Raw genomic sequence first — 23,823 nt, forward strand, 5'->3', positions numbered from 1 at the left:
CTGGAGGAAGAAAAATTGAGGCACACAAGAGTAGCAAACAAAGGCAAAGAAGCTCGGCGATGGAAGACAAAGGAGCAAAATGGAGCAGAAAGTGTAGAGTAGTGCGAATGAGCAGTGAAACACAAGCTTGAAAATAGGTTAGAAAAATATATATTACATCGGTTCTTAGTAATAACCGATGTCATATTTTTTTTTTTACTCAGAATGTTACATATTACACTGGTTGGTCCATCCAACCGGTGTAATATATGTTGGCCATAGTTAAAATTTTTAGTTTATTTTGCTCTAGCTAGGCACATGTATTACACCGATTGGATGGCTCAACTGGTGTAATATACCATACTCACAACAAAAAGAAGGTTTAAATTTTTTTAAAGTGAGAGCCTGGTATATTACACCAGTTGGACTATCTAACCAGTGTAATATACACTTGCTAGAATAACAAAAGAATCAAATATTTAAGTGTTGGCAAATTATATTACTCCGGTTGGATAAACTAACTGGTGTAATATACCATGCTAACAACAACAAAAATTTTAAAAAATTGAAGTATTAGACCAGTATATTACACCGATTCGGCTATCCAACCGGTGTAATATGCACCAAATATTTACAAATATATTACCACGGTTTTTTTGTTTACACCGGTTCTCTTTTAACTGAACTAGAAAGTGATTGTAAAATGCCTTTTCTAGTAAAAACTCCAACACATTCAATTTGCCCCCAAACACATGTGCCCTAGGTCTACTTTCAGAAGTGGAGTGTGAAGCTCAATCTTAAAGCAGAGATGATGAAGCTCCATCCGACGGCCTGAACAATACAGTGGTTAGTTAGCTCTTTATCCTAATTTTTTTTTTGCATTATGTCTCTGTTCTTGTCCACTATATGCCAACAAATTGTATCAAAGAGAAAGACACGGGTGACACATGAATGGCAACGTTTGAAAACCATGAGTGGTGGCCTCCTCGTCTCTTTCTTCTCTTTTCGTATGCTTTCTCGCTCTCTCATCCCCTTTTTCTCTATATTGACGAAGAGTAGGAAGAAAAAAAGTAGGTTAAGGTAGGTGGTGAGTGTGGGAAGTTGAGAGGGAAATAAGGGAGTAGTGAGGATTCTGGGAAGAAGGGCATGCCCATGATGCGACGGGTACAGAGCGTGGAGAGTGTGAGTGAATGTTAGAGAGTGGTAATAGTGAGAGCCAAAAAGATTATTTTTTGGTTTTACCAAAACAATTTTTTTTTTGTCATTATTTCCATTTGCATATGGGAGGAAAAGATGGTGGAAAAAGGTGAGAGTCGAAAGGATTTTACTTTTTTACCAAAACAGTTTTTTTTGTCCTTATTGTCATTTATGTTAAGTGCCCACTCTTCTATTGTTTCCATTAAGCAAATGAGATTTATGATATTACCTTTCATTTTTTTTACAAATGGTCAATTTTACTTCCTAGAATATATTTTCATCTCCTATAGTATCTTAGTAGTTTTTCTTACATTTATATTCCTAAATGACAAGATTTCTGACTTATTAGTTTTAATTATTTGAATATATTTTTTTATCTTTGTTATTGATTTCATACTTTTGTTTAATGTTTTTATGGTTGGAAAATTATAGTTTTAACCTTAAATATAGAAACTCATTTAGAAATGTTTGTATGTTTTTTTTATAGATTAATTACCTATTGAGTTGAGTATTTAAGAGTAGAGTTTAACTCATTACTTATTTAAGAGGTAGTATTAATCCAAGTTTTATTTTTAACTACTTAAGAAAATGGTATTTAAGGGAAAAAAAACTTGATTTTAGTTACACAAAGAACCAACTAAAAGAATAATTTAATATGATAAATTTTAGTATGATAGATTTTAGTTTATTAGAATTTATCTTTAACACACTAAAAGAAAAAAAAAAAAGTTAATAGATTTTTTATTTTTTTATGATTATTATTTGAATATGAAATTCTCTTCATTTATCAATAGATTTTTACAAATCGTATATGAATCTTAACAACCATCTATGCAGCCAATTAATGTTATCCAACTCTTTACAATATGTGTTTTAGTAATCAAACAAGACCAATCCTTGGTCATTCATTATATGAGGACATCTAAGTTTTTGCTATCTTTTGTCTTTGGCCTTGATAGATGGTTTGTTTGATTGTTAATTTATGCTAAGAAAAACAAGAAAACAATGAACATAGAATAGTAATTGGAGGAGTTGGTGTTGATGCATGATGCAACTTTTGCAAAGAATCTAAGATCCATGTGTGGGTAGATAAGTGGGGACTAGCATGCCAAGCTACCTAATTAGTGTTCACAAAAATCACTTTTAAACAAAGCATCACACATGGGCCTCTTCTATGAGATATCACGTTTCCATATTGCAAGTTTTGTCCTTATTTGGAAAGTTAAGGTATGAATTCAAACTTGTTTCTGATTGCTTATCTATGAAGATCAAATAGACGAAGAGTGGACATAAACAATATATCATCGTTTGAAGATGAAATAGATGAAGAAACAAATGAATGGGAAGATTACAATGAAGAAGGAGAAAATGAAGATGAATTTGGATATGACTTTGACATCTCTAGCTTTAAATAAATTTAGGCACAATAAGTAATGAAAGTTGTAGTCAATAGTTTTAAAAAATAAGTTGTAAATGAGTTAGTCATGAGTTTTCTTGTGATAACAATATGGTCTTTTTAGGTGCATATACCTAATGTTATTGAGTATTTGGGACTTGGGAGGGAGGATATACCAATTAAACTATTTCATTTGTTATTATAATATTCAAAAAAACATGTACTAGTTATTTTTCTCTAGTGATCAACTCACTCTTTTGAATTCTCCAACCTATGTCCATCTATCACGCTTGGTTTTAACTACAAGTGTAAATATGGTAACTACTTTGCCTTAAAATGGTTACTTAGTTATGGTAGACAATCATCGAAATGTTGAGAAGTGTGTGTCTGCTGATTTTGACATTTGTTGCTCAGTAGCAGACATTCATACATAAATTTAAAACATATAAGAGTTATACAGTTGATGCAATCCTAGCTTGCATTGCTATGAGTCTTTCGTTTTGTATTTTAGGGTGCGGAATTTGGTGGGATTGGGTGGCTAAAATGAGTGTAAGAAATTGTGAAGTATTGGTGTATGGAGAATGATAATGAAGCTTAAGAGAGGTTAGGCTAACTTTTAAGCCCTTGCTAAAACACTTAGAGATAAGGCTAGCAAAGAGTGAGCTAAGAGACTAGTTGAGGTTAAAATTTGGGCAGCAATTCAATAGTCTATTCAAATTTGATTTACAAGGGGGCTAGCACTTGTATTTATAGTGCTATAGGTAGCCAAGGTGCAAGCTTTAACCCTAATAACTCTCCACTCATAGAAGGACAAGTGAATCTCTCTAATTGGAGCAAATCCTCTCCAATTAGAGGAGGACAAGGACCTTCATGCCTTCCTTGCCACTACATGCTTTCTATTTGCACTCTAGTAATTTATTTGTGCACCCTAGATGGTCTAGAGTTGCATTGGGTCCAAGGAGGCCCAATTGTAACTCTAGCTAGACTCTTTCTTTTTCTATTTACACCCTACTCTAATTGGCCCAATACATGCCCCAAGACAGTGGCCGAAATGCAAGCCCAAAATAAACCCTACACTACTTTGTACAATGTTTATAAAACTAAATAAAAAAATGGAGCAGACAACAATTAATTCTCCCTGAGATGAGAGTCTTGTGAGCTCTTTTTTCTGCTTCCAATCTTCTTAGCCAAATGTTTTGAGGCTGGATGGTTTTCATCATATAAAAGCTATACAGTACTCTTTTTTTTTGTACATACTAGCAACAGGTCAAGAAAGAAGTTTGGCCAGGACTGTTTACCATTTTAGAATGCTCTCTCTCTCAATGTGATGATGTTATTAGTTTGCGGTGATCGCTAATGTGTTATGTAGTTTGATGAATTAAACAGCCTTATTGAGTGGTATTTATTTGCACTTTGTCACTGCCCCCAACATTATATTTAGAAGTAGATTCTTTGTGACATTTATTCTAATTTTATCTTTGGACGTGTAAAATATAGTGTTGATGCTCATCTGCAAGTGCTATTTATTGCTTACTATTGGTATTTAATGATGTGAATCCATGATAGGATATCTTTTCCTTTGGTATTTATTTATTAATAGAGTATATGTGAATAAATTAATTATTTTGAAAACCATGACTATACTTTGCTTTTACTATCTTTGGATTGTTAGTCAATTTTATGGATTAAACAAGAAGGAGGGAAAAGAATGCATCAACAAAAACTAGAATAGGATCTAAACGTGATGATTTGAAAGTGGCTATGTCTACATCCATACCTTGATCACTTATTTCTTAATTTGAATCAGATATTGATAGTGGCCACAAATTAAATTCCTTTTGAAAAAAAAAAGTGTTATACTTGGTTCGAATAGTGGTATTGATCTACAAGTCAACATTATGTTCTTTTTATGTCCTTGGCCTAAAACACCAACCACTCATATTTAAAGAGAATCAGATTTATGATTTAATCCTAGAAATACATTTTAGGCATGCATGTTGGTCCTTACATATGTGTTTCTGAGTATGATTATGTTATTCCTCATTAATGTAAAATTTTCTATACTATCAACTAACCATAAACTGTTTTCATTATCATTCCATGTCATATATATAGATGTCATCAGGACGTTGTGATCCACTGTCACCTCGTTTCAACAACGGAAAAGTTATCTGATAAATTTTTTATCACAAATAAACAACTTAAATTCATCATCCACTCAACCCAATACACTTACTCCATCTTCAACTCATGGATCCACCCCATTAGTAGGAGATGTTATTGCAACCACACCATCTTCACGTGTTGTTGTTGGATCCACACCATTAGTAGTTGACGTTACTGCAACCACACCATCTCCATCTGCCATGCCATCAATACCCAATCAGTCCACTTCATCCCTTTCTCCACATGTTGGTTCTAATGCATCAACCCCAAACCTAGGTATTGTACCATCCCCATATACAAATATCAAAGGGATCCTTTCATCTTTTGCAACCAATAACTTAGAGGAGGAGGTCCTCTCCGTTGGTGATCGTCCTCGAATTCGACCTATTGGAGGAGGGTAAGAATATAATAAATTAAAATTTATATAATTTATTATTATTGTCTTATAATTTTGACTAACTTTGTTTTGGTATTTAGGTTTTATCCATAAAAAATGTATCAAAGGCCATCACTGCCACCATTAAGCGACAATTTGGTGAGTCATGACTACCATGGGGGGCAATCCCAAAAGTTGTCTGAGATCTATTTTTTCAACGTTTTAATGTATTTGTTACTTATTTCCTTTAAAAATGCTTAAATTTTAGACTTTGGATTGATGAGTGATGTTGTTTGCAGAGGAGGGTGACGTGGAGGGTTGAGGATGAGGAAAGAATTAAGAAAAATTTCTATTCGAAGGCTTCTCATACACTTTCACGTATATTTAAAATGGCTTGTCAAGATGGTAAACAGCCAAAATGGATTGGAAATATTGTTTGGAATAACCTCCTGGAAAAGTGGAATAAGCCTATGTATCAGTCAAAATGTGATAAAACTAAAAAAAATCGTCTATCTGAAAAAGGTGGAAGTTTGCACATCAGAAGATCCATCAGCGTGCATGAACACGCCATTCGTACGGTATGACTTCTCTATAAAATTTCGCAATAATTTATGATGTATTACTAACTCCTTAATTTATAAAATGTTTTGTTTGCAGGTAGAGGAACTTGGGCGCTCGGTCCATGTTGATGAAGTCTTTCAACAAACACATATACGAAAGAGCATTGGGGATTTTGTTAATGATAGATCAAGGCGGACACATTAATTATTATTTTATAACAAATATTTACGATTTGAAAGGAAGATTTTGAAAATAGATATTCTCAAGCATTATTATCTAAGTCAGCTTTTGTGGATACCTCACTATGCACTCCATTAGACCCTATTTGAGGAGGAAAGACTCAGAAACCGTCGTTGGTTAGAAGCTACAGGTGGGAGATATAAGGGACGAGTATACGGGGTTGGATGTGTCGATCGTCAGGACGATTTTGTCGATCGTTACTTACAACAAACAGAAGCATCTTCTAGTCAACAAGTTGGTTAAAAAGAAATGATTGAACTTAGACAACGACTAACAACTAGTGAGGAGTAGATTCGACACATGAATACCCGGTTTGAATCCTTTCATAATCTTATGATTTAGTATCTACATGCTCAAGCAGTAGTTTCTGCACAAAATATTTTTCAACAACCAAATACTCAACAACAACATAATGAGATGCAAGATAATGATCAAGTGCAATGCAACAACAATCATGATCAACAATACAATTTACCTATTGACGATCATAATAATCATTAGTTCTTAAGAAACTTTGTACTGACATTGGATTTCTTATATATTTTGGATATTTATAATATCACATTGATAAACTTAGATCCAACTTTTTGCATATTCATTGCTAATTATTATAATCTTTTACATTTTAAAAATTATTTCACCATGATTTTGAATATATATGTCCAGGTCTATACTAAAAAGTTTTGAATATATATCTTCAGGTCTGCATTAAAAAAAGTAAACTACACAATAGACACAAATATTTTCGTATGTAATTAATTACATTGGACAGTTACATACGAATATTGTCGTATGTAATTACATACAGAAATACCAGTATGTAACTATTTGTATGTAATTACATACGAACAAATTCGTATATAAATACAACAAATCTTTACTTATTGACTCTTTCATATGTAATTACATACATATATGTTTGTATGTAATTATATACAGATATGTCCATATGTATTACATACGGATTTTCAAATCCGTATGTAACAGTTACTTATGTCAGTTTTACATATGATTTTTTTTTTCATATGTAATCCATATGTAGCTATGTTTTATATATGATCTTGTTACATACGAATTTTTGTTATATGTAATACCAAAATTTCTTGTAGTGGTGCTAGAGTAAAAGGAGAAGCTTTGAAGCAACGTATAGAGATATGGCACAAAAGCAAAGTCATGTCAAGACGGTAAAGATGTCAAACCTAGTGTTATGAAGAGCATAGCTTAATCAAATGAGAACAAGCTTTCGCCAAAATGAGTTGGACAATACATAATATTGGAGGTGTTGGGTAATGGAGCATACAAATTGAAAAAAATTGGACGAGGGTTTGATTCCTTGGACATGGAACGCAACAAGTCTTGCATTTATTTTAGTTAAAATGTATCATCTATAAAATGTAGAACGACACTCTTTCCCCTTAAGTTTTTCACAATTTTTCTTAAGGGTTTTAACGAGTTCATTCAATTCAATAAATGTTTTAATCAATATCTTATCAATAGCAAACATTCTCAAGAAAAATCTACATAAAGTTGACCTCATCAAGCAACACTTACAAAAGTCAACCTTTTTAGCGACATCAATAAAAGTTGACCTTATTAAGCAACATCTACAAAAGCTGACCTTATTAGGAGCCAGCGACAAAAGTCATTTTTATTAGGAAACATATACATAAACCCGACATTATCAAACAACATCTATAAAATCCAACCTTATTAGGTGTCATCGAGAAATAAAGTCAACTGATAATTGTCGTTTCATAATAAAATTAAAACATATTCAACATAGATCATCTAGCACACGCTAGATCGTCTAACACCAAAGAGATGGTTGTATGGATAAGATTAGTTAATCTCAAGTCGTCTCCCACTAATCCAATAGTAAATATAGTCAATAAATGTTCACAATTTATCTACAAGCAACAAAAGTTAAGAGTAACAATAAAGATTAAAGGGGTTAAGGATATTTAGAAGAAAAAGTAAAATAAACTATGCAAAGCAATACATTTAATAGTGAATTGATTTTTTTAAGATTAGTATTCTTTCAATTTTTACACAGAGTTAAACTTTAAGTTAAACTTAACAAACAAACGTTAATCAAATGCTCTTTATTGAAGGAAGCGTCACAATGAAAAATTACAAAAAAAAAATACACAAATAAAACAAAAAGTCACATTTTATTTTATGAAACGATTTGCGTATAATTAATTGGAAAGGACAAGAAAGACAAAAAGCATAAGACTTAAAGGTAGAGGAGAAATAGAGTAGAAGTACTCAAGAAAAGAATCAACACAAGGAAGAAAAAGAAAAGAATTTCAACAAAGAAAAAGAAAATAAAATCAGTGGAGAAAAAGAGAAGAAACTCATTAGAGAGGAAGACGAAGCACGCAGAGTCATTGTCAAGTGTTCTTAAATAATATTGCTCGAAGCAAATTGCTTTTAAATGCATATGTTTGTATGCTTATTAATTTTCAATAAAAATTTAAATGTTTTGGTTTTAATTTTCTTTTTTAATATTATTTTAATAATCTGAATAATTTGCTTCTACAATGTATATGTTAACCATTTTACTGTTTTTAATAATATTTTAAGAATGATTTCCTTTTTAGATGCTTATGGTACACGCTTTGCTTTTGAAATAAATATGCTACACTTAATTAATATTATTTTCATATTTTGAAACTGAATGTTGCACTCACTTTTGATTACACCAACAACTCAGACTAATGTTTTCTTAAATTGAATGTTTTCTTATGATTCAGGTATTGCTTAAATTTGTTCCAAAATGAATAATGCAAAATATATTATATGAAATTATTTTGAAAGCATTTTCCCTCCTAAACTTTTAGTCAAATGCAAGTATTACTCGCGTACTTGTTGGAGTGATGTTGCAAGAATAAATATTATCTTTGCTTGAAAAAAGAAAATATCATTACATGTACATCTATTTTAGATTATATTAAAGAAATGTTCTTAAAGTCGTAAGAAGATAAAGAAAAAAAAAATCAAATAAACAAATCATCAAGACTGTTTTGAAAAATGGATATCCAAGATAACAACGGAAAAGAAATATTGAAATTATTTGTGGGAAAAATGATTATAAAGCAAAAACTGATAAATGAGATGTTTAAAGATTGACATTTGTTATTAAATGATTTTTTTTTTCAGTGTTTCTTATTTCTTTTCTTTTTTTTATGAAAAAATAATTATTGTTTAATGATTTTTTTTCTTTTCTTTTGAAAAAAATACATTTAAAAATATATAATTGGTCATGTATTTTTTTAATTTTTATACAAAATTAGTTCTTTGTTCAAGTATTATGTTTTTTAGAAAAAAAATCAATTTAAATTAGTTTATAATTGTTATTATAATTTTTGTTTTTTCCTATAACGCAAGAGTTTTCCAAGGATTCTATTTATTTTATTTCTTAGGAGAAGAAAAATCAACAATTGTTTGAATTTGTTGGTTGAGGCAATGAGTCACACAAAGAAAAAGAAAAGTATTACATGGAATCATTGTGAAATCATTGTGAAAGTGTTTTCTCATATAGACTTCTAGTCAAGTGCAAGTATTTATCACATATTGTTGGGTGTAGTGTTGGAAGAATAAACCATCAATTTACTAGAACAAGGAAAAATTTCATTGCATGTATATATATTTCAAAAGATATTAGAGACACATTCTTGAAGTTGTTAGAAGATAAAGAAAAAAAAAATACCAAAGAAGAAAATCGTCAATATAGTAATAAAAAAAGGAATATTGTAGACATTTGTTAAGAAGGGGAAGCAAGGAGTTATAAAATAAAAGACCATGAATTAAATGTTTACAAATAAAGAGTTGATGATCTAGACATTTGAAAACTACATACGTGAAAATGCTTTACCATTTAATTTGGTAAAGTGCTCCTTGTCTGTCCAAGTGTTATAATATGTTGTTGAATACATAAAGGGTTTATAAAGTCTCATACTTATCCTAAAATTATGGTATCTTATTTGCAAAAGGCAGTTGACAATATTCAAGCTAGTTAGGAGGAATATAAAATTGAATTGGAGAAATAAGGTTGAACTTTGATATGTGATGATTGGACAAATGGGAAAGGAAATTCTATTACAAACTTTTTTGGTGAATAGTTGATTGGTTATTTTCGCGACAAGCGGAACGAGTCAAATGTAGTAAACTGATAAGAGAGGTTTTCGTATCCACATGGACTACAAATAAATAGTAATATTTTCAAAGTGGAGTAGGGATATGATGATTTTTGGGTTTCATAATTTAATAGAAATAATAGATAAAATATAGATAATATAGATAATGAGATTGAAGCTTGATGCAAAAATGAGAAGTTTATCTATTCAGAACAAGTGTTGGGATTGAATCACTTTGTAAATATATTTTCCTATTGTTACTTACAAATGTTTTTTTCTTCAAGTTTATTGTTCCTTATGGCCAAACCAAGTTAATTCCTTAATCATGATTATCTAGAACAACAAGTTATTATAATAAATTATGTTGAACAAGATGTTTTGATGTCTCCAAATCTGTGTGGAAAGCGTGAAGACCCTGCTGCTATGTGTGTGTGTTGTCTAGTATTTTTTGAATTGTTAATTCACTCCTTGTATTGATCCAAGCTCACTTGATTCGTTATCTCTTTGAAAATAAGTGCTTTCTAAAAAGCTGTGAAATTTCAACCTGTTGAATTGTCGAAACAACTGGTTGTTTGACCCTTAGTGGATTTTAAAATCATTTTGAGAAGCTTTGTTTTGTTCTGGCTTTGCTGTCAAACTGAAACAACTAGTTATTTCGATAAAACAACCTGTTGTTTTTATGAAAACCTTCACAAAATTTTTATTTCAATCTATTGTTTTGGAAAACAATCTGATGTTTTTATAACAGAACTTTGTTAAGAGTTTGAACTATTTTTAAATGATTCCAACTTCTTTTAATTAATGATCTAACGACTTTGACCACTTGCTTTAGTTTATATAAAGGTTGTTTGATATTATTTTCAAGATACTAAGAAAGAAAGATTATTTAAAACATTTTTTAAGAGATCACGAGCTTTGGATCATCACTTGTGTGTGGAATAGGATTGAGTGTTTTGTATAATTCTGCACTACAACTTTGCAAGGTCCAGGTGTATTCTATTCTCTTCTCTTTAAACACTGTAATTTTGTGCATTTAGTGTAAGGTAGTTTCAGAAAAGTGTTTCTGAAAACTATGGTGTTTCCAAGGAGTGATGTGTGTTCTTGAGGGGTTCAAGATCATCACTCTTGGTGTGTGTTTTGTAATCTAGGTTTGATTACATAATGAATTCTCAATGGTTAGCTGAGGACTGGGTGTAGCTCATGGTTAAGAGTGAACCAGTATAAATCTCTTTGTGTGAATCTCTCTATCCCTTTTCTTTTACAATGTTTCAATCATTGTTCTTTCTCTGCTTGTATAAACAACCTTTTGTTTCGAGAAAACAACTAGTTGAATTTCTGTAAAGAACCTTAAAACCAAACTTTTATCCAGTTGAACAGAAAATAAATTGGTTGATTTTTTAGAACTTTTCACTCTATTTTCAAACTTTGCAAAAATATTGTGAAACTAATTCACCCCCTCTTGTTTAGGCCACCAATTCTAACAAATTCCTTGACTTACAATTAGCCTGCTTATGCACTAAGATGAGACAATTGAAGCCAAATATTCAATTTCATTCTCAAACATTGACTTACTTAATAGATTTGAAGGAGTTCGAAAAATGAATGTATTTCCCAACATCATCCAAGTTCAAAAGGCATGAATGGTGATTCCTCACATATCAATCATTAAGCATTCAATCAAATCATATGAAATGAATTAAACTAGCAACCATAAATAACAACAACTAATAAATGTTACATTGTTCACCAATCCTAACAAGATAAATAAAGCTTAAATAAAAAGTCTTGAGTAAGTAACTAGAAACAAAGGACATAGACTCTTGAATGTTGCGTGCTAGCTAAGGCTGCTCTCTTTTGCCTTAAGTACACATATGCTTCAACCTCCCCTTTATGAATCAGGACCTCTCTAATTATAGAGTTTATTGATGGTTTGCCTCAGATTTTTCATTTGCTCGGCACCTAGCTAATTCGCTCAACAAATTGACTTTCTTCATCTTAAAGAAACCTTTTGTCTCAAAGCCTAATCTAAGCTCAGCAAAATCATATGTTTCTTAATCTTTAAGGATTCTTTTTGGTTTTGCTTCAAGCCTGACCCAACGAATTTAGCTTTCTTAAATATGAAGAAATCTTTGGCTCTGAATTCGTTCCAAGCCCAAGTCCAACGAATGGATTTTCTTAACTATGAAGAAACCCTTTTTTTCTCTGCTTTGGCTCGAAGCCAAACCCCGATGAATTTGGACTTTCTTAGTCTTGAAGGACTCTTTTCTCTCAGATGCGCCCAACGACCCAAATTTCCATAATTTGGTCCTTCTCTTACATAGATTCGCTTAGTGACTTCCTTTCTACTCAACACTTAGAGGATTCTTCCCTTCATTGCTTTTTGTCACCAATTCACTTAGCCTTTGGTGCATGTGCTGAGCGAATTGGTCATTATGCTACTCCTTTGTTTTGGTGTTGTTTTCTTTAATTTCCTGTAAGTTTCCATCAATTCTTGCATACCCTTACTTCTTTTTAGGTCAAGCATGATTTTTTTTTTTAAGGGAAAACACTCTTTTCATAATATTTTACATGGAAATCATTTATTTTCTATGCCTAATTTTATATGAAAATCAATAACACTTGGCAACTATCAATAGCCAAAGTGGAACAATTTTCTGAAATCTATTGATGTTAGTAATGTGATTAAGGATATCAAACAAATGTTTGATCTACTAGATTTTGTGGTAGAAGAAATTGGAAGGATAATGTTGTGCAACTTGTGACAAATGGTGTTTTAAATTTTGTGGCAAACAAGAAAATGTTAGAGGAAAAGAGAACTAAATTATTTTGGTCTCGTAGTGCAGCTCATTGCCTTTATTTAATTTTTGAATATGTTGGTAAACTTTCAGTATTTTATAATACCATTGCAAATGCAAAAAAAAAGTCACAAATTCTAAACTTGCATAGAAAGTATTCCAAAGGAAAATAATTAGCTTAACCAAATATTTGCAATTGCATTTGTCACCGTACAATGTATAGCACAACAACAAAAAATATTATTCAAGTTGTGTTCACAAGAATGGAAAATTAGTAATCATACTAGTAAAAGTGAAGGCAAACAAGTGGTCAACATTGTTTTATGTAAAGATAAATTTTGAAAATTCATCAAATATTGCTTGAACTGTGTAACTCCACTTATGAAAGTATTAAGACTTGTAGATGAAGACTCAAAACCTACCATGCCATATATTTATGAAGTTATGGATAAAGTTAAAGAAGAAATAGTTGCAAATTTATAGAATCAATACTCTTGGTATAAAAAGGTGTTGAAAATAATTAGTATTCGTTGGAATTTGTAATCACAAAAATCCTAAACTCTTGCTTACTACCTTAATCCTTAAGTAACTATTAACACTATACCTTTTTGTATTTCAAATGAATAATGATATTTAATACTTTGCTTTTCTTTTATAAGATTTCATAATGGCAAAGACTTCAAAGCGGATAGTGATGTTTTATATGGTTTATATGAAACCATTGAAAAAATAATCCTAGATAAAAATATTAGATTTCAACTTGATCAACAACTTGATAGATGAAAGAAAGTCCAAGGATTTTTTTGAAGAAGTGTGAAAATAAACACCAAGGATAAGAAACAACTTGGTAAAGCATTTAATTAAACTGCATGCACTACAAAAAAATGTGTAAAAAATGGCGGTTTTAATATGGCGGTTATTAATAACCGCCACAAATTCAGCATAATACGTCATTTCATTAACCGCCACAATTAGCTTTAAAATTATGTCATTTTTAACTGTCATAATTTTCTTTCAGAGAAAACTTTTTATTCCTTTATTCTTATATTTACATTTTTAACTTGATTTAAAAATCCTTCAGATTTTCACTTGAAAATTGATTTTCTTTTTGAAAACTTAAGAAAATAATTTTTTTTGAATTTCAGTTTGGAAAAAACCTAACTCCTAACACTCATCACTCTCGTCCCTCTCTTGCCTCACATGAACCCTAACCCTAACGCTCTCACGAACCCGCGCTCTTCGCCTCAACACGAACCTAGCGCTCTTCGCCTCAACACGAACCCTAGCACTCTCTGCCTCTACACGGAACCGATTTGAAGGTAATTAACCTGTTGTGCATTCCTTATACTTATGGTAGTTTGTCATTGTTAAATCTAGTTTTTCATATGCTGCTTTGTCCTTTACATTTTAGGTTTTATGCAATGAACCCTAACACTTTCTTCCTCCACACGAAACCGCGCTCTCTGCCTCCACATGAACCCGCGCATCATTCTTCTTGTTGAGATGTTGCAGGTAACATGAATGTCAGCTCCTCCTGTGGTTTCTATGGTCATATAATTTTTAGTCTGTCTGTGTCTGGTTGTGATTGTACTTCCAGTTTCCCCAAACAAATTTAGTAGTAAGAAAAAAATTTAGGGTCGAAATTTGCAGCTATTTCCAAATTAAAGAACTAACTAATATTTTCGTTGGAAAAACACATCTTTAGAATTAAGAGAATAAGATTTAGAATCGCTTACAGTTAAAGTTGTTTTTCACCTTATATAACTATCATATTATATGAGAATCAGAATTAAGACAGAAAAAGTATGCCACTGATGACACTATGATAAGAATTTGGAGTGTCAAATTTTGCTGTCAGCAAGAAATGTGCTACATTTAGCATTACTTCAGATGGCAACAGAAGTAATCGAATAGAAAATTGACTGTATAATTGAAACCACCATTCATCCCTCCATAATATGACAAAATTAGATCTCTCTATTTTCTTAACCTTGTAATATGCAATACATATCTGTTTATGGTTTTACTTTTGTATTATAAAATAGTGAAATTTGTTTTTCTTATTGTTCAACTGTGAAGGAGACAATCCCCTTAGCTCAAAATATTTTCATAAAAAATAAGAGAATATGACCATTGTATGATGGTAACTGGTGTTGTATGATGCACCTACGACAGTGTGAATTGGGTAAAAGAATCATCATGGAGAAGGTGTTAGGAAAGTTAACTAATAAAGAAACCATCATGGAAGACTGATGGGAGACTCTACAATCTTAAGAAAGATGTCTCAGTTCAAGACTCTAAGCATCGAAAGACACTTTCTGAGGTGAGTCTCGAATCTACTTGGTTTGTGTTATGCTAAAATTTGCAATTGTTCTTGCTGAGCATTTGGATCAATGGGTGTGAGGTTGTTGTAGGTTAATTGGTCTTCTAGAGTTTGAGCCTTAGGTATATTTTGGTTGCAGAGGAAGAACTTTATCGTTCACTGTAGTCATATTAAACATGGTCTCAAACCAAAATAAATTGCAATATAGTAATTATTTCTTTTAAAAATTACATTTGTTAGTTCTAAGCTCCTTCTTTTGTGCTTTATTATTTTGCTTTTTTCAGAATGAAGATCTTTTATACCTTGCTATCTAACTAGGTCAGAATAATAATGAGCTTTATTATTATGTTTTATGTTTTATGTTTTATTGGTAGATCAATTCCTCCTTTGTCTTTGAAATATAATCCCAGCGACAAACAACTAGTCAAACAATTGAGTTGATAAAAGTATTTCAGTTGATTCGTGTGGTTTTTACCATTATTCATGTTAGGAAAGTTTACCAATGGTTGGTTATTTTTGCAGTATTTAGTGGAGTTCAATAGCAGCCCATGTGATTTGATGGAGCTTTCACCTCTTTTTTCTGATGATAGCCGTGTTGCTGAGGCTGCTTCGGTTGCCCAGAAATTACATAAGAATTGATATGCCTTTTAATTTATATAATGCTTTAACCTAATTATGTCAACACTATGCTAATATTGTTTATTTTCAAGGTCATTTGCTGAAGAAGATATTGGAAGACATGGAATACTTGTTCCATCAGCTATGGGAAATGCAACTGCTAGCAGAGGCTTAGAAGTTGCAGTTGCTAATTTGCAGGAATACTGCAATGGTAAATTTATTTTTTATGAAAAATAGGGACATGTTTATTCAATACATAACTTTAATTTATTCAATACATTTGGACTAACTTCTTTTCTTTTTTTGAAGTCTCGATTTTGTTTCAAAGTAAATGAAGATTTGGCTAAAAGAGATGTTATTTGTTATGAGCATTGGTGAAGCTTGTGTTTCCTGGAATCCTTTATTTTATATGCATATTCTTGTTGATTTTATGGCTATTAAGAGTCATACTTTTTGTTTTAGAAAATTCTTAATGTTTATATGTAACTTGATTGTGGAAATAAATCAATGGTAAATATATCAGGATAACTAGATATTTTAGAGACTAGTTTGCTAGTGATATCTTTTTAAGTTCAACCTCTTTTCCCTCTGTAGGTTTTCTTTCATTGGCTAGAATTTTTTTTTTCTGTTGGTTTTGTTTTTTGGTTTTTAGTTTCAATCCCTTGGATTATAAATTATTGATGTCTGTATAGCTAGGTAAAGCATGAAATAAACAACCGTTCAACTCTCATAATTGCTTAGCTGCTCCTTTTCTCTTTACTTTGTTGATCTTATTATCTGCTCCATCCCCTATGCACTGGTTCCTTTTGCAGCTAATTGATGAAACAGTAGGAGAAGTAAAGGTTGAGCTGATATGAAGTTAGTTGCTGAGATTTGGAGCCATGATTTTGGGAAAATACAATGCATCAAAGGAAGGCAAAGGCAGAGATGGCCAAACATTCAAATGCCTTTATCACCTTACCAAGTTAGCATGAACTGATATTGCAATTTTTTTAAGGCAAAGATATTTTAAATTCCTTATTTAGTTAAATCCTTCATTTCTTCTTTGTATGGATATTTTTTGTGGGCACATGTGTATGATGTAATATACCTCATGCAAATGGAGTTGCTAGTATGGAATTGGAAAGTGGGGGAAGGCAGGTTAATCTAAACTCCAGGGCTTTTCGTTTTATTATAGTTATTATTATTAGTTTTGATTATTTATTCACACTTGTTTTATCTTTTGCTGTAGCAACTAGATTGTGACTTAATGGGGTTGTGACTTCATATAATGGTTTAAATATTATTATAATCTTTTAAAACATCATTACTATAAAAAGTAATAACTTGCCATAAATAATACAATTTATAATTTATAATAGTAACTTAATAATAATTTAAAATTTAGAGTAAGTTACGACAATATTTACTTTTGGCGTAATATTTTTCTCAGACAACAAAATAATGCCATAAAAGATATAATGTATGTGAGATAATTAAGGAAATTTGTTAGTAGGTAATAAAAGGACATAGGTATCATGAAAAATTTGGAAAAACATATATATATATATATAAAAGAGAAAAATCTCTTAAGTTTCAAGTTAATTAATAGGTGAAGACCCTTTTGCAGAAAATGACTGTGGTGGAGGATAAAATGGATGACCCCAGAGACAAGTTTCCCATAGGAATGCGTGTTCTTGCTTTTGATGATGAATCAACATGTCTCATGATTCTGGAGACTATGCTGCGAAGGTGCGAATATCAAGGTGATCTTGTTTAGATTTTCTTTATATTTTTTCATTGCATCATTAATTGTATGTGAATTCTACTCTACTTCTTTTTCCGTCTAGACATTGTTATTTATTCGATTTATAAAAGAATTTGTTTTGTAAACATTAATTTTTTCAAAATTGAGTTTCTTTGTTTGATTTGTTTGGGTTTTCATTTGACAGATCTTATCAAGATATGCCTTAAGACTTCCAATGATTTTGTAAATTAGTCAATTAATGTTATTCGGAAGGGTGAAATGGTTTAATATTTTTCTTAGCATCAATGTGAGAACTTAATGTTCTTAATGCTAAATTGTTCATCTTTTCTTTGTTCTAACCCCATGCATGTGCATCCCTTGAACCCAACTATCAACCTCCTGTGACATTTGTTGTAGTTCAAAAGCGTCATCACCCAAGACTCTTTGCTAGCAACCATCATGACAAGAGTTCTGTTGACAAGAGTGTGTTGACAAGAGTGGCAACATATTGCCTGGTATTTACTTTAGTTCACTATTTGGTGCCATATCCTTTAAAGAAACTTGTTTAACTATGGTGGTAAATAATTTTACTTATAAAATATTGCAGACACAATTGTTGATTTTAAAATCTGCCATCCAACAGAGTTTGACTTTTATCTTCATAGCCATGCTAGAATACAGGTGAGATCTTTTACTCTTTTTGCTCATAACTTGTAATTTTATGTTAAATTACATCCTCACTGATGTAAACCATGTGTTACACAGGGTACAAGCCGTCCTGCTCACTATCACGTGTTGTGGGTGAAAACAATTTTACTGCAAATGCTTTGCAAACTCTTACTAACAACCTTTGCTACACGTAAGTTCGTTTGCGTTGCTTTTCAAATTCCCGTGTTCCCATTTTTAGACAGGATACTAAATTTGATGTTTTTGTTTTGTTAGATATGCTAGATGCACTCGATCTGTTTCCATTGGTGAGTTCCCCTTCTTATGTCTTGTTTAATGGACTCTTAATGTTACTTTTACATATATTCATTACTGTAATATTCAAATTCATTTACTTAAAATTATTTATTTCAGGTATCAGACACTAGAAATGGTGCTCCATCACCTAATCAAATAATAGAATCAAGTGGTGGAAGCAAAATTGATTAAGAATATGTATTTTAATTTTAAACTTGATTAGGGATGTATGAACTTTTGAACAATTATATGTGTAATTTTAAACTTGATTAGGGATGTATGAACTTTTTATGTGTTTTAATTTTCATTTACATATAAACTTTTGAACATTATTATGTGTGCTTTAATATTCAATGAAATAAATTGATGATTATAACTTTATACATTATTTTATTTTATTATGAAAAAGTGGTGGTTAATTTTTATAATTGTATGAAACAGATTATAAATGAAATTTTATAATTGTATAAAACAGATTATAAAAAGATTAAAAAAAATGGTGGTTAAATTTTATAATTGTATAAAACAGATTATAAAAAAGATTATAAAAAGTGGTGGTTAAATTTTATTTATTCAGAATTAAAATTACGTCAGTTAAAAACGTCACTACTTACTTATATTATGGCGTCAGAATCTTCTTCAATGAATGTAAATTGCAACAGTTATAACTGACACTACTTACATATAAAAATCGTCACTATTTACACTATGTTTAAAGTGGCGGGTGTTGCGGCGGGTAGAGTAAAACCGCCACATTAAACTTTGTGGCGGCCAGTTCTATGGCGGTTTGGAAAACCAACCGCCACAAGCGTATATTGTGGCGGTTATAAACGCCAGTTTATACGAAAATAACCGCCACAATATACACTTTTTTTTTGTAGTGATGATTTCATAAAAAACATACCAGTCAAGATCACATATGTTTATGTTGGATTTTTATTTGAAAACGCAACTCTTTAGGGTAAGGAGTTACAAAATCTAACAATGAGGTTTAGAGTCTTACTTATTGTACTATTGCGAAAGAAATTGAAGCATGTTTGATCAAGTGTATACTAAAAGAAGAAATAGCTTAGATCAACCAAGCTTAAATGCTCTTGTATTTGTTAAGTATAATCTTCAACTTGAGATGAGATAAAATGTTAGAAAGGAGAAAGGAGATATCTATGATCCTACATGTTATCTGATGATGGTGAATTGCTGGAAAAAAAAAGGATCCTTACCTACCAAATGATATTTCATGGATAAATATACATTAATTTTTTACTCTCGAAGAAGGAGCTCCAAACAAGAAAAGAAAAAGAGGTATTTGGCTAAACTATAAAACCTCTGCAATTAAATTAATCATAAGTTTTTTCTTTCTTTAATAGGTCCAAGATATACTTGGTGTATTTTGATTAGGCTAGCACAAGAGAAAATGATGAAATAAACTTTTACATTTAGGGACCAAATCAGCAATTTGCAACAAGTAGAGATTAAATTATGCACTTAACCAATGAGTAACCAAGAACAAACTTGGCATTTAGAGCAGTGAAATTTATTCATATAAATTGACTCCTTGTATATCCTGTCACTAAATGAAGCAGCTAACGACAAAGGATGACTCAACAGCCATTTGGAGATCAACAAAGACAAAGTATATGTTTGTTGCACATAAGTTGTCACTGAAGATCAAAATGGAACAACTTAAATATTATGTACATATTTGTCTCTAACATCTGACGAACTTGGAAATGGCCTCAATGCGAGAGAACCTAGCTAGTTTAGACCATCACCAACGACTGCAGAAGTGGTGCAATGTGCCTTTCTTGCAATAGTCTATTTCAAAGCATTGTTTACCTCCTCAAGGCTTGCATAAACATAACCCTGCGTGTTGTATACTGAATTCACCATTCCACATATTGCGTAACAGGTTCTCTTCAAAGGAAGTCTTGTAATAATAATGTAAAAGGTGACAATCTATACCTAAAAGTACCACATACCTGGTAAGTATGATACACAAAATTTCAAGTTATTCATTGTCACAACTTCTGGTTGTCACCCTCCAGTTTCAGATCACATTTAGCAGCCAAAGGTCTTTTCTTACCCTGAAATCTGTTTTGTGCAGGAACAAGAAGATGTCACTATAAGAACTACACTTGAAAGAGTTACTGTATGTTAGTAAAGTTTTCTTTTCCTTACTAGTATTAACAGATAGAGATTGATATTTTACATGCTTTATGACGACATTGTTCCAGTTCAGTAATAACAAGTCTATGCTGAATGAATCTTTCCTTCTCATTTTCTATTATATTGAATGACATTTTGTTACTAAATAGTAAATATAGCTTACAGGATTCATCAAAACCCGAAAAAGTAAAGCCACAGAGGTAAATAAAGAACAAAAAGCTTAAAAGGACACTTGGAAAATACGGAAACTGAGAAACTTTCAACTGCAGGTAATTTATTAATATCACCTCATACCTGAGGTAGGTTTTGACCAATGTTTTAGAATGCAAAGGAACTTTGTTTTAATTTTTCTCAATTGAGACTAGACTTACAGTCATGCTTATATGATCTATTCTTCAGAAAACCTGTGTTGATGGGAAAAATATTTTTAGTGCATTGCTATAAGAGAGATTGAATATCTACAATATGAAGTTAAAAAAACTTTGATAGCATCATGGCTCTAAGACCATGAGTTCACTTCTAGGGATCAAGGAAGAAACTAACATCACCCTCTGGCTGCAGGGATTTTACCCACTAATTTCATAAAAAACATATTTTCATACCTAGAAACAAGTAGAGAAAAGGCAACCACATAAATGAAACTAAAAAGATAATGAAAGAGAGGAAATCAATCATAAACTCCGATTTACTCAACACCAAAATGAATATGTTGTATCATTGTTTTTCTTCTTTGGAATCAAAATACTTATTTATTAAGTCCATGCATTGATTCAGTAGGAAAACTATTTTGTGCATTGAGGATGATTCCCAAGAAAAGAATGCCTATGGCAAAGACCAGAAATATTACATATTTTCTTTTGCCTTTGGTCTTTTCAGCAGAACTGATCATACATATGACACTATCAGAGGTTCTCTGGAGTTCTCTCTGGATTTATTCTCGTAGTAGAAGTACAGTATCAATTGTGTCACTCCCAAAACAGTTCCTATCCCATTTGGCCCCTACAAATCAAGTTAAGATTTAGGTACAAGTTGTACTGCAAATATAAGTCACCAAAATGAACATTTTAAACTAAAATGGGTATCCAAGAGTAAATAGATAAAAAAAGGAGTTGGAAGCAAACTTACATAAATGAAGACATCTTCGTTGAACAACCCATAAAGAAAGAAAGAGGTGCTCATTAGGAAGGTAGAAAGTGAGAGATAAAATGGCATGAATTCAACACTCATCGTCTGAATGACCAATTTCTGAGAAATATAGCATGTAATGTAAGTAAATTGACCCCTACAGATAATGCTCATATTATAGATGGAAATTAAGGAAACAACACACTCACAATTATAAACATCGGAGAGGCAAACATCGAAATGAGAGATGCACAGCTCAAGAACCCCACAAAGAACCGACGCATTAGAATGTCATCTATTTGCAAGCTTCCAACTAATATGATTGCAAATACGCCAAGAACGGCCACCAATAATACAATCATTCTCACCTACTCAATGGAAGTTTAAAATACATTTTAAGAACTAATAACCACTGAACTTTGTCTTCTATCATATAAAAAAAATATGCTTCCAAATTCCAATAGTATCACAAAGCTAACCTTCTTTGCTTTCTCAGCATATATCAGGAAGAGGATTATATACACAAACTGAAAGATTGCTCCAATTGAGTTAACAGTTGTAATCAGCAAATTATCAGCAGATATCAGAGGTGTGCCATACCACATGCAGATCAAGCAGTTCAGAAGAGAATAAATATATGGCAACCCTGAGAACATCTCCGTTGATCCATTTCTGATAATTCTCCTAAATGTGGGTCTGCATATTAAAAGCAGAACAGGAGTTACACTATGAACACAAATAAACAAAAATTCTTCTCACATCAACAGTTCTTCAAAATCCATAATGAAACTTACATGGGAGACACAAACAACCCAAAAGCAAAGACATTTCCTGCAAATAAGCAAGTTAATATAGTGAAATGTGACAATCAAAAACGAAAATTGGTCTGTTTTTAATTTAGCAATCATCAATGCACCTGCGACCCCAGCTGCATCCTTGGCAACTTTACAAATGGAAAAAGCAGCTAACAGAGACATTGATGGAGCTTGAAACACCAACTCTAGATAGACACCAACAATCTTAACTAAGTGAAACCAAACCCTCAACTAAGTAAATTATATGACGCGGTCTATTTGTAACAAATTTTGGGGCATGCCCTTTTTCTCACAAGGCAACTTCTTTATCTATCTCTTCAAAATCAAATTTACTATTAAAGCTAACCTCATATATATGTGTGTGTGGTTGAAGCAAAGGGCTTCACAAATAAAATAAAATAAAATAAAGTGACTTTCAAGCCACGAAAAAGAGACCAATTTGCATTTGAGATTTCCGTCCACACGTTGTTCGAAATTTGACGGCACGTTTTAACGTGCAGAGAAACTGTACCGTGTTTGGAACAAAGCTGACCTGTTAAGGATTAGGACGCTGTCTGAAAATATAATAATACCAATGTTTTATCTTTCTAGTTTTTATAACTATTTTTCATTTGACTTTAGCGTTTTTCGTATTTAAAATTTATAAACTGATTTTATAAACCTCCACAAAAATTTGATTTAAGTTTTCATATATTGATAAATAAGAACCAAACTAACAAATATTCAGAAGATTATGATTAAATTAATTTTTATAACCACCTTTATAGATAAAATATTTACTGATTTTATTGAGGAGTAATGCATGTCAGAGAGACTATTAAATTAAATGAAGTTATGTGCAAAAAATTAAAAAAAATAATTTAATCATTTTAATATTTATTGTCGCTGAGTAGGATTACTATTCTGAATTCTTATGGATATGTTCTACGAATATTCTCTGAATATATGAATCTTGAAGGGAATAAACGAAAGCCAATAACTGTATATTGCTATTTTCATTAATTTAATTTAAAGAATTTAGTCATTGCAGTAAACCATTTGTAATATTCACAGCTAATGATTAACAAAAGTAATTAAAACATTACTATTACTATAATAATGTGAAACGTTTTTATAGAATGCATTAAACTGGCATTTCTCGTGGTTTTTTAAAATTACATATCTTTTTTAACTATTCCAGATATATAACACTGACTTTCTATATTTATTAAAAAATATTGGTTCTTCAGTTGGATTTC

The 23,823-nt window shown here is 31.4% G+C and overlaps 3 protein-coding genes across 5 annotated transcripts; 2 read left to right on the top strand and 1 right to left on the bottom strand.

Moving 5' to 3' along the window:
- The first annotated feature begins 646 nt into the window (after positions 1-646).
- On the top strand, positions 647-7,407 carry LOC150027509 (uncharacterized). The gene is made up of 5 exons (XM_090302593.1): positions 647-825; positions 4,688-5,135; positions 5,216-5,273; positions 5,414-5,692; positions 5,772-7,407. Exons 3-5 carry the CDS (start codon positions 5,232-5,234, stop codon positions 5,877-5,879), a joined length of 429 nt encoding a protein of 142 aa, XP_090158719.1. The 5' UTR covers positions 647-825; positions 4,688-5,135; positions 5,216-5,231; the 3' UTR covers positions 5,880-7,407.
- Positions 7,408-14,012: 6,605 nt separating this feature from the next.
- LOC137835218 (uncharacterized) lies at positions 14,013-18,520 on the top strand. 2 transcript variants are annotated; one of them, XM_090302490.1, is made up of 10 exons: positions 14,013-14,168; positions 14,261-14,361; positions 15,025-15,172; positions 15,695-16,001; positions 16,603-16,930; positions 17,400-17,535; positions 17,934-18,031; positions 18,124-18,197; positions 18,282-18,375; positions 18,459-18,520. In XM_090302490.1, the coding sequence occupies exons 5-9, from the start codon at positions 16,904-16,906 to the stop codon at positions 18,319-18,321; spliced, it is 375 nt and encodes a 124-aa protein (XP_090158616.1). In that variant the 5' UTR covers positions 14,013-14,168; positions 14,261-14,361; positions 15,025-15,172; positions 15,695-16,001; positions 16,603-16,903; the 3' UTR covers positions 18,322-18,375; positions 18,459-18,520. The 2 variants fall into 2 exon arrangements, with proteins under 2 accessions (XP_090158616.1, XP_090158617.1); XM_090302491.1 differs by having other exon boundaries at positions 18,160-18,197.
- Positions 18,521-19,976: 1,456 nt separating this feature from the next.
- LOC137835216 (bidirectional sugar transporter SWEET2) lies at positions 19,977-23,047 on the bottom strand. 2 transcript variants are annotated; one of them, XR_011085039.2, is made up of 8 exons: positions 22,687-23,047; positions 22,565-22,601; positions 22,250-22,466; positions 21,980-22,138; positions 21,771-21,890; positions 21,493-21,644; positions 20,459-20,570; positions 19,977-20,342 (listed from the first exon to the last, which is right to left on the bottom strand). XR_011085039.2 is itself a non-coding variant. In XM_068643610.2 (7 exons), the coding sequence occupies exons 1-6, from the start codon at positions 22,745-22,747 to the stop codon at positions 21,531-21,533; spliced, it is 708 nt and encodes a 235-aa protein (XP_068499711.2). In that variant the 5' UTR covers positions 22,748-23,047; the 3' UTR covers positions 19,977-20,570; positions 21,493-21,530. The 2 variants fall into 2 exon arrangements, 1 of the variants encoding a protein (XP_068499711.2); XM_068643610.2 differs by having other exon boundaries at positions 19,977-20,570.
- Between the last annotated feature and the right edge of the window lie 776 nt (positions 23,048-23,823).

Source organism: Phaseolus vulgaris, chromosome 5, assembly GCF_051622355.1.
Source record: "Phaseolus vulgaris cultivar YP4 chromosome 5, ASM5162235v1, whole genome shotgun sequence".
NCBI lineage: Eukaryota > Viridiplantae > Streptophyta > Magnoliopsida > Fabales > Fabaceae > Phaseolus > Phaseolus vulgaris.

Coding starts and splice junctions, on each gene's coding strand:
- LOC150027509 (XM_090302593.1), top strand. CDS start 5,232: ATGTATCAAAGGCCATCACTGCCACCATTAAGCGACAATTTG. Junction 5,274..5,413: donor CACCATTAAGCGACAATTTG/GTGAGTCATGAC, acceptor TGTTGTTTGCAG/AGGAGGGTGACGTGGAGGGT. Junction 5,693..5,771: donor ATGAACACGCCATTCGTACG/GTATGACTTCTC, acceptor TTTTGTTTGCAG/GTAGAGGAACTTGGGCGCTC.
- LOC137835218 (XM_090302490.1), top strand. CDS start 16,904: ATGGAATTGGAAAGTGGGGGAAGGCAG. Junction 18,032..18,123: donor GAGTGGCAACATATTGCCTG/GTATTTACTTTA, acceptor AAAATATTGCAG/ACACAATTGTTGATTTTAAA. Junction 18,198..18,281: donor ATAGCCATGCTAGAATACAG/GTGAGATCTTTT, acceptor TGTGTTACACAG/GGTACAAGCCGTCCTGCTCA.
- LOC137835216 (XM_068643610.2), bottom strand. CDS start 22,747: ATGTCTCTGTTAGCTGCTTTTTCCATTTGTAAAGTTGCCAAGGATGCA. Junction 22,602..22,686: donor GGATGCAGCTGGGGTCGCAG/GTGCATTGATGA, acceptor GCTTATTTGCAG/GAAATGTCTTTGCTTTTGGG. Junction 21,645..21,770: donor ACGAAGATGTCTTCATTTAT/GTAAGTTTGCTT, acceptor CTTGATTTGTAG/GGGCCAAATGGGATAGGAAC.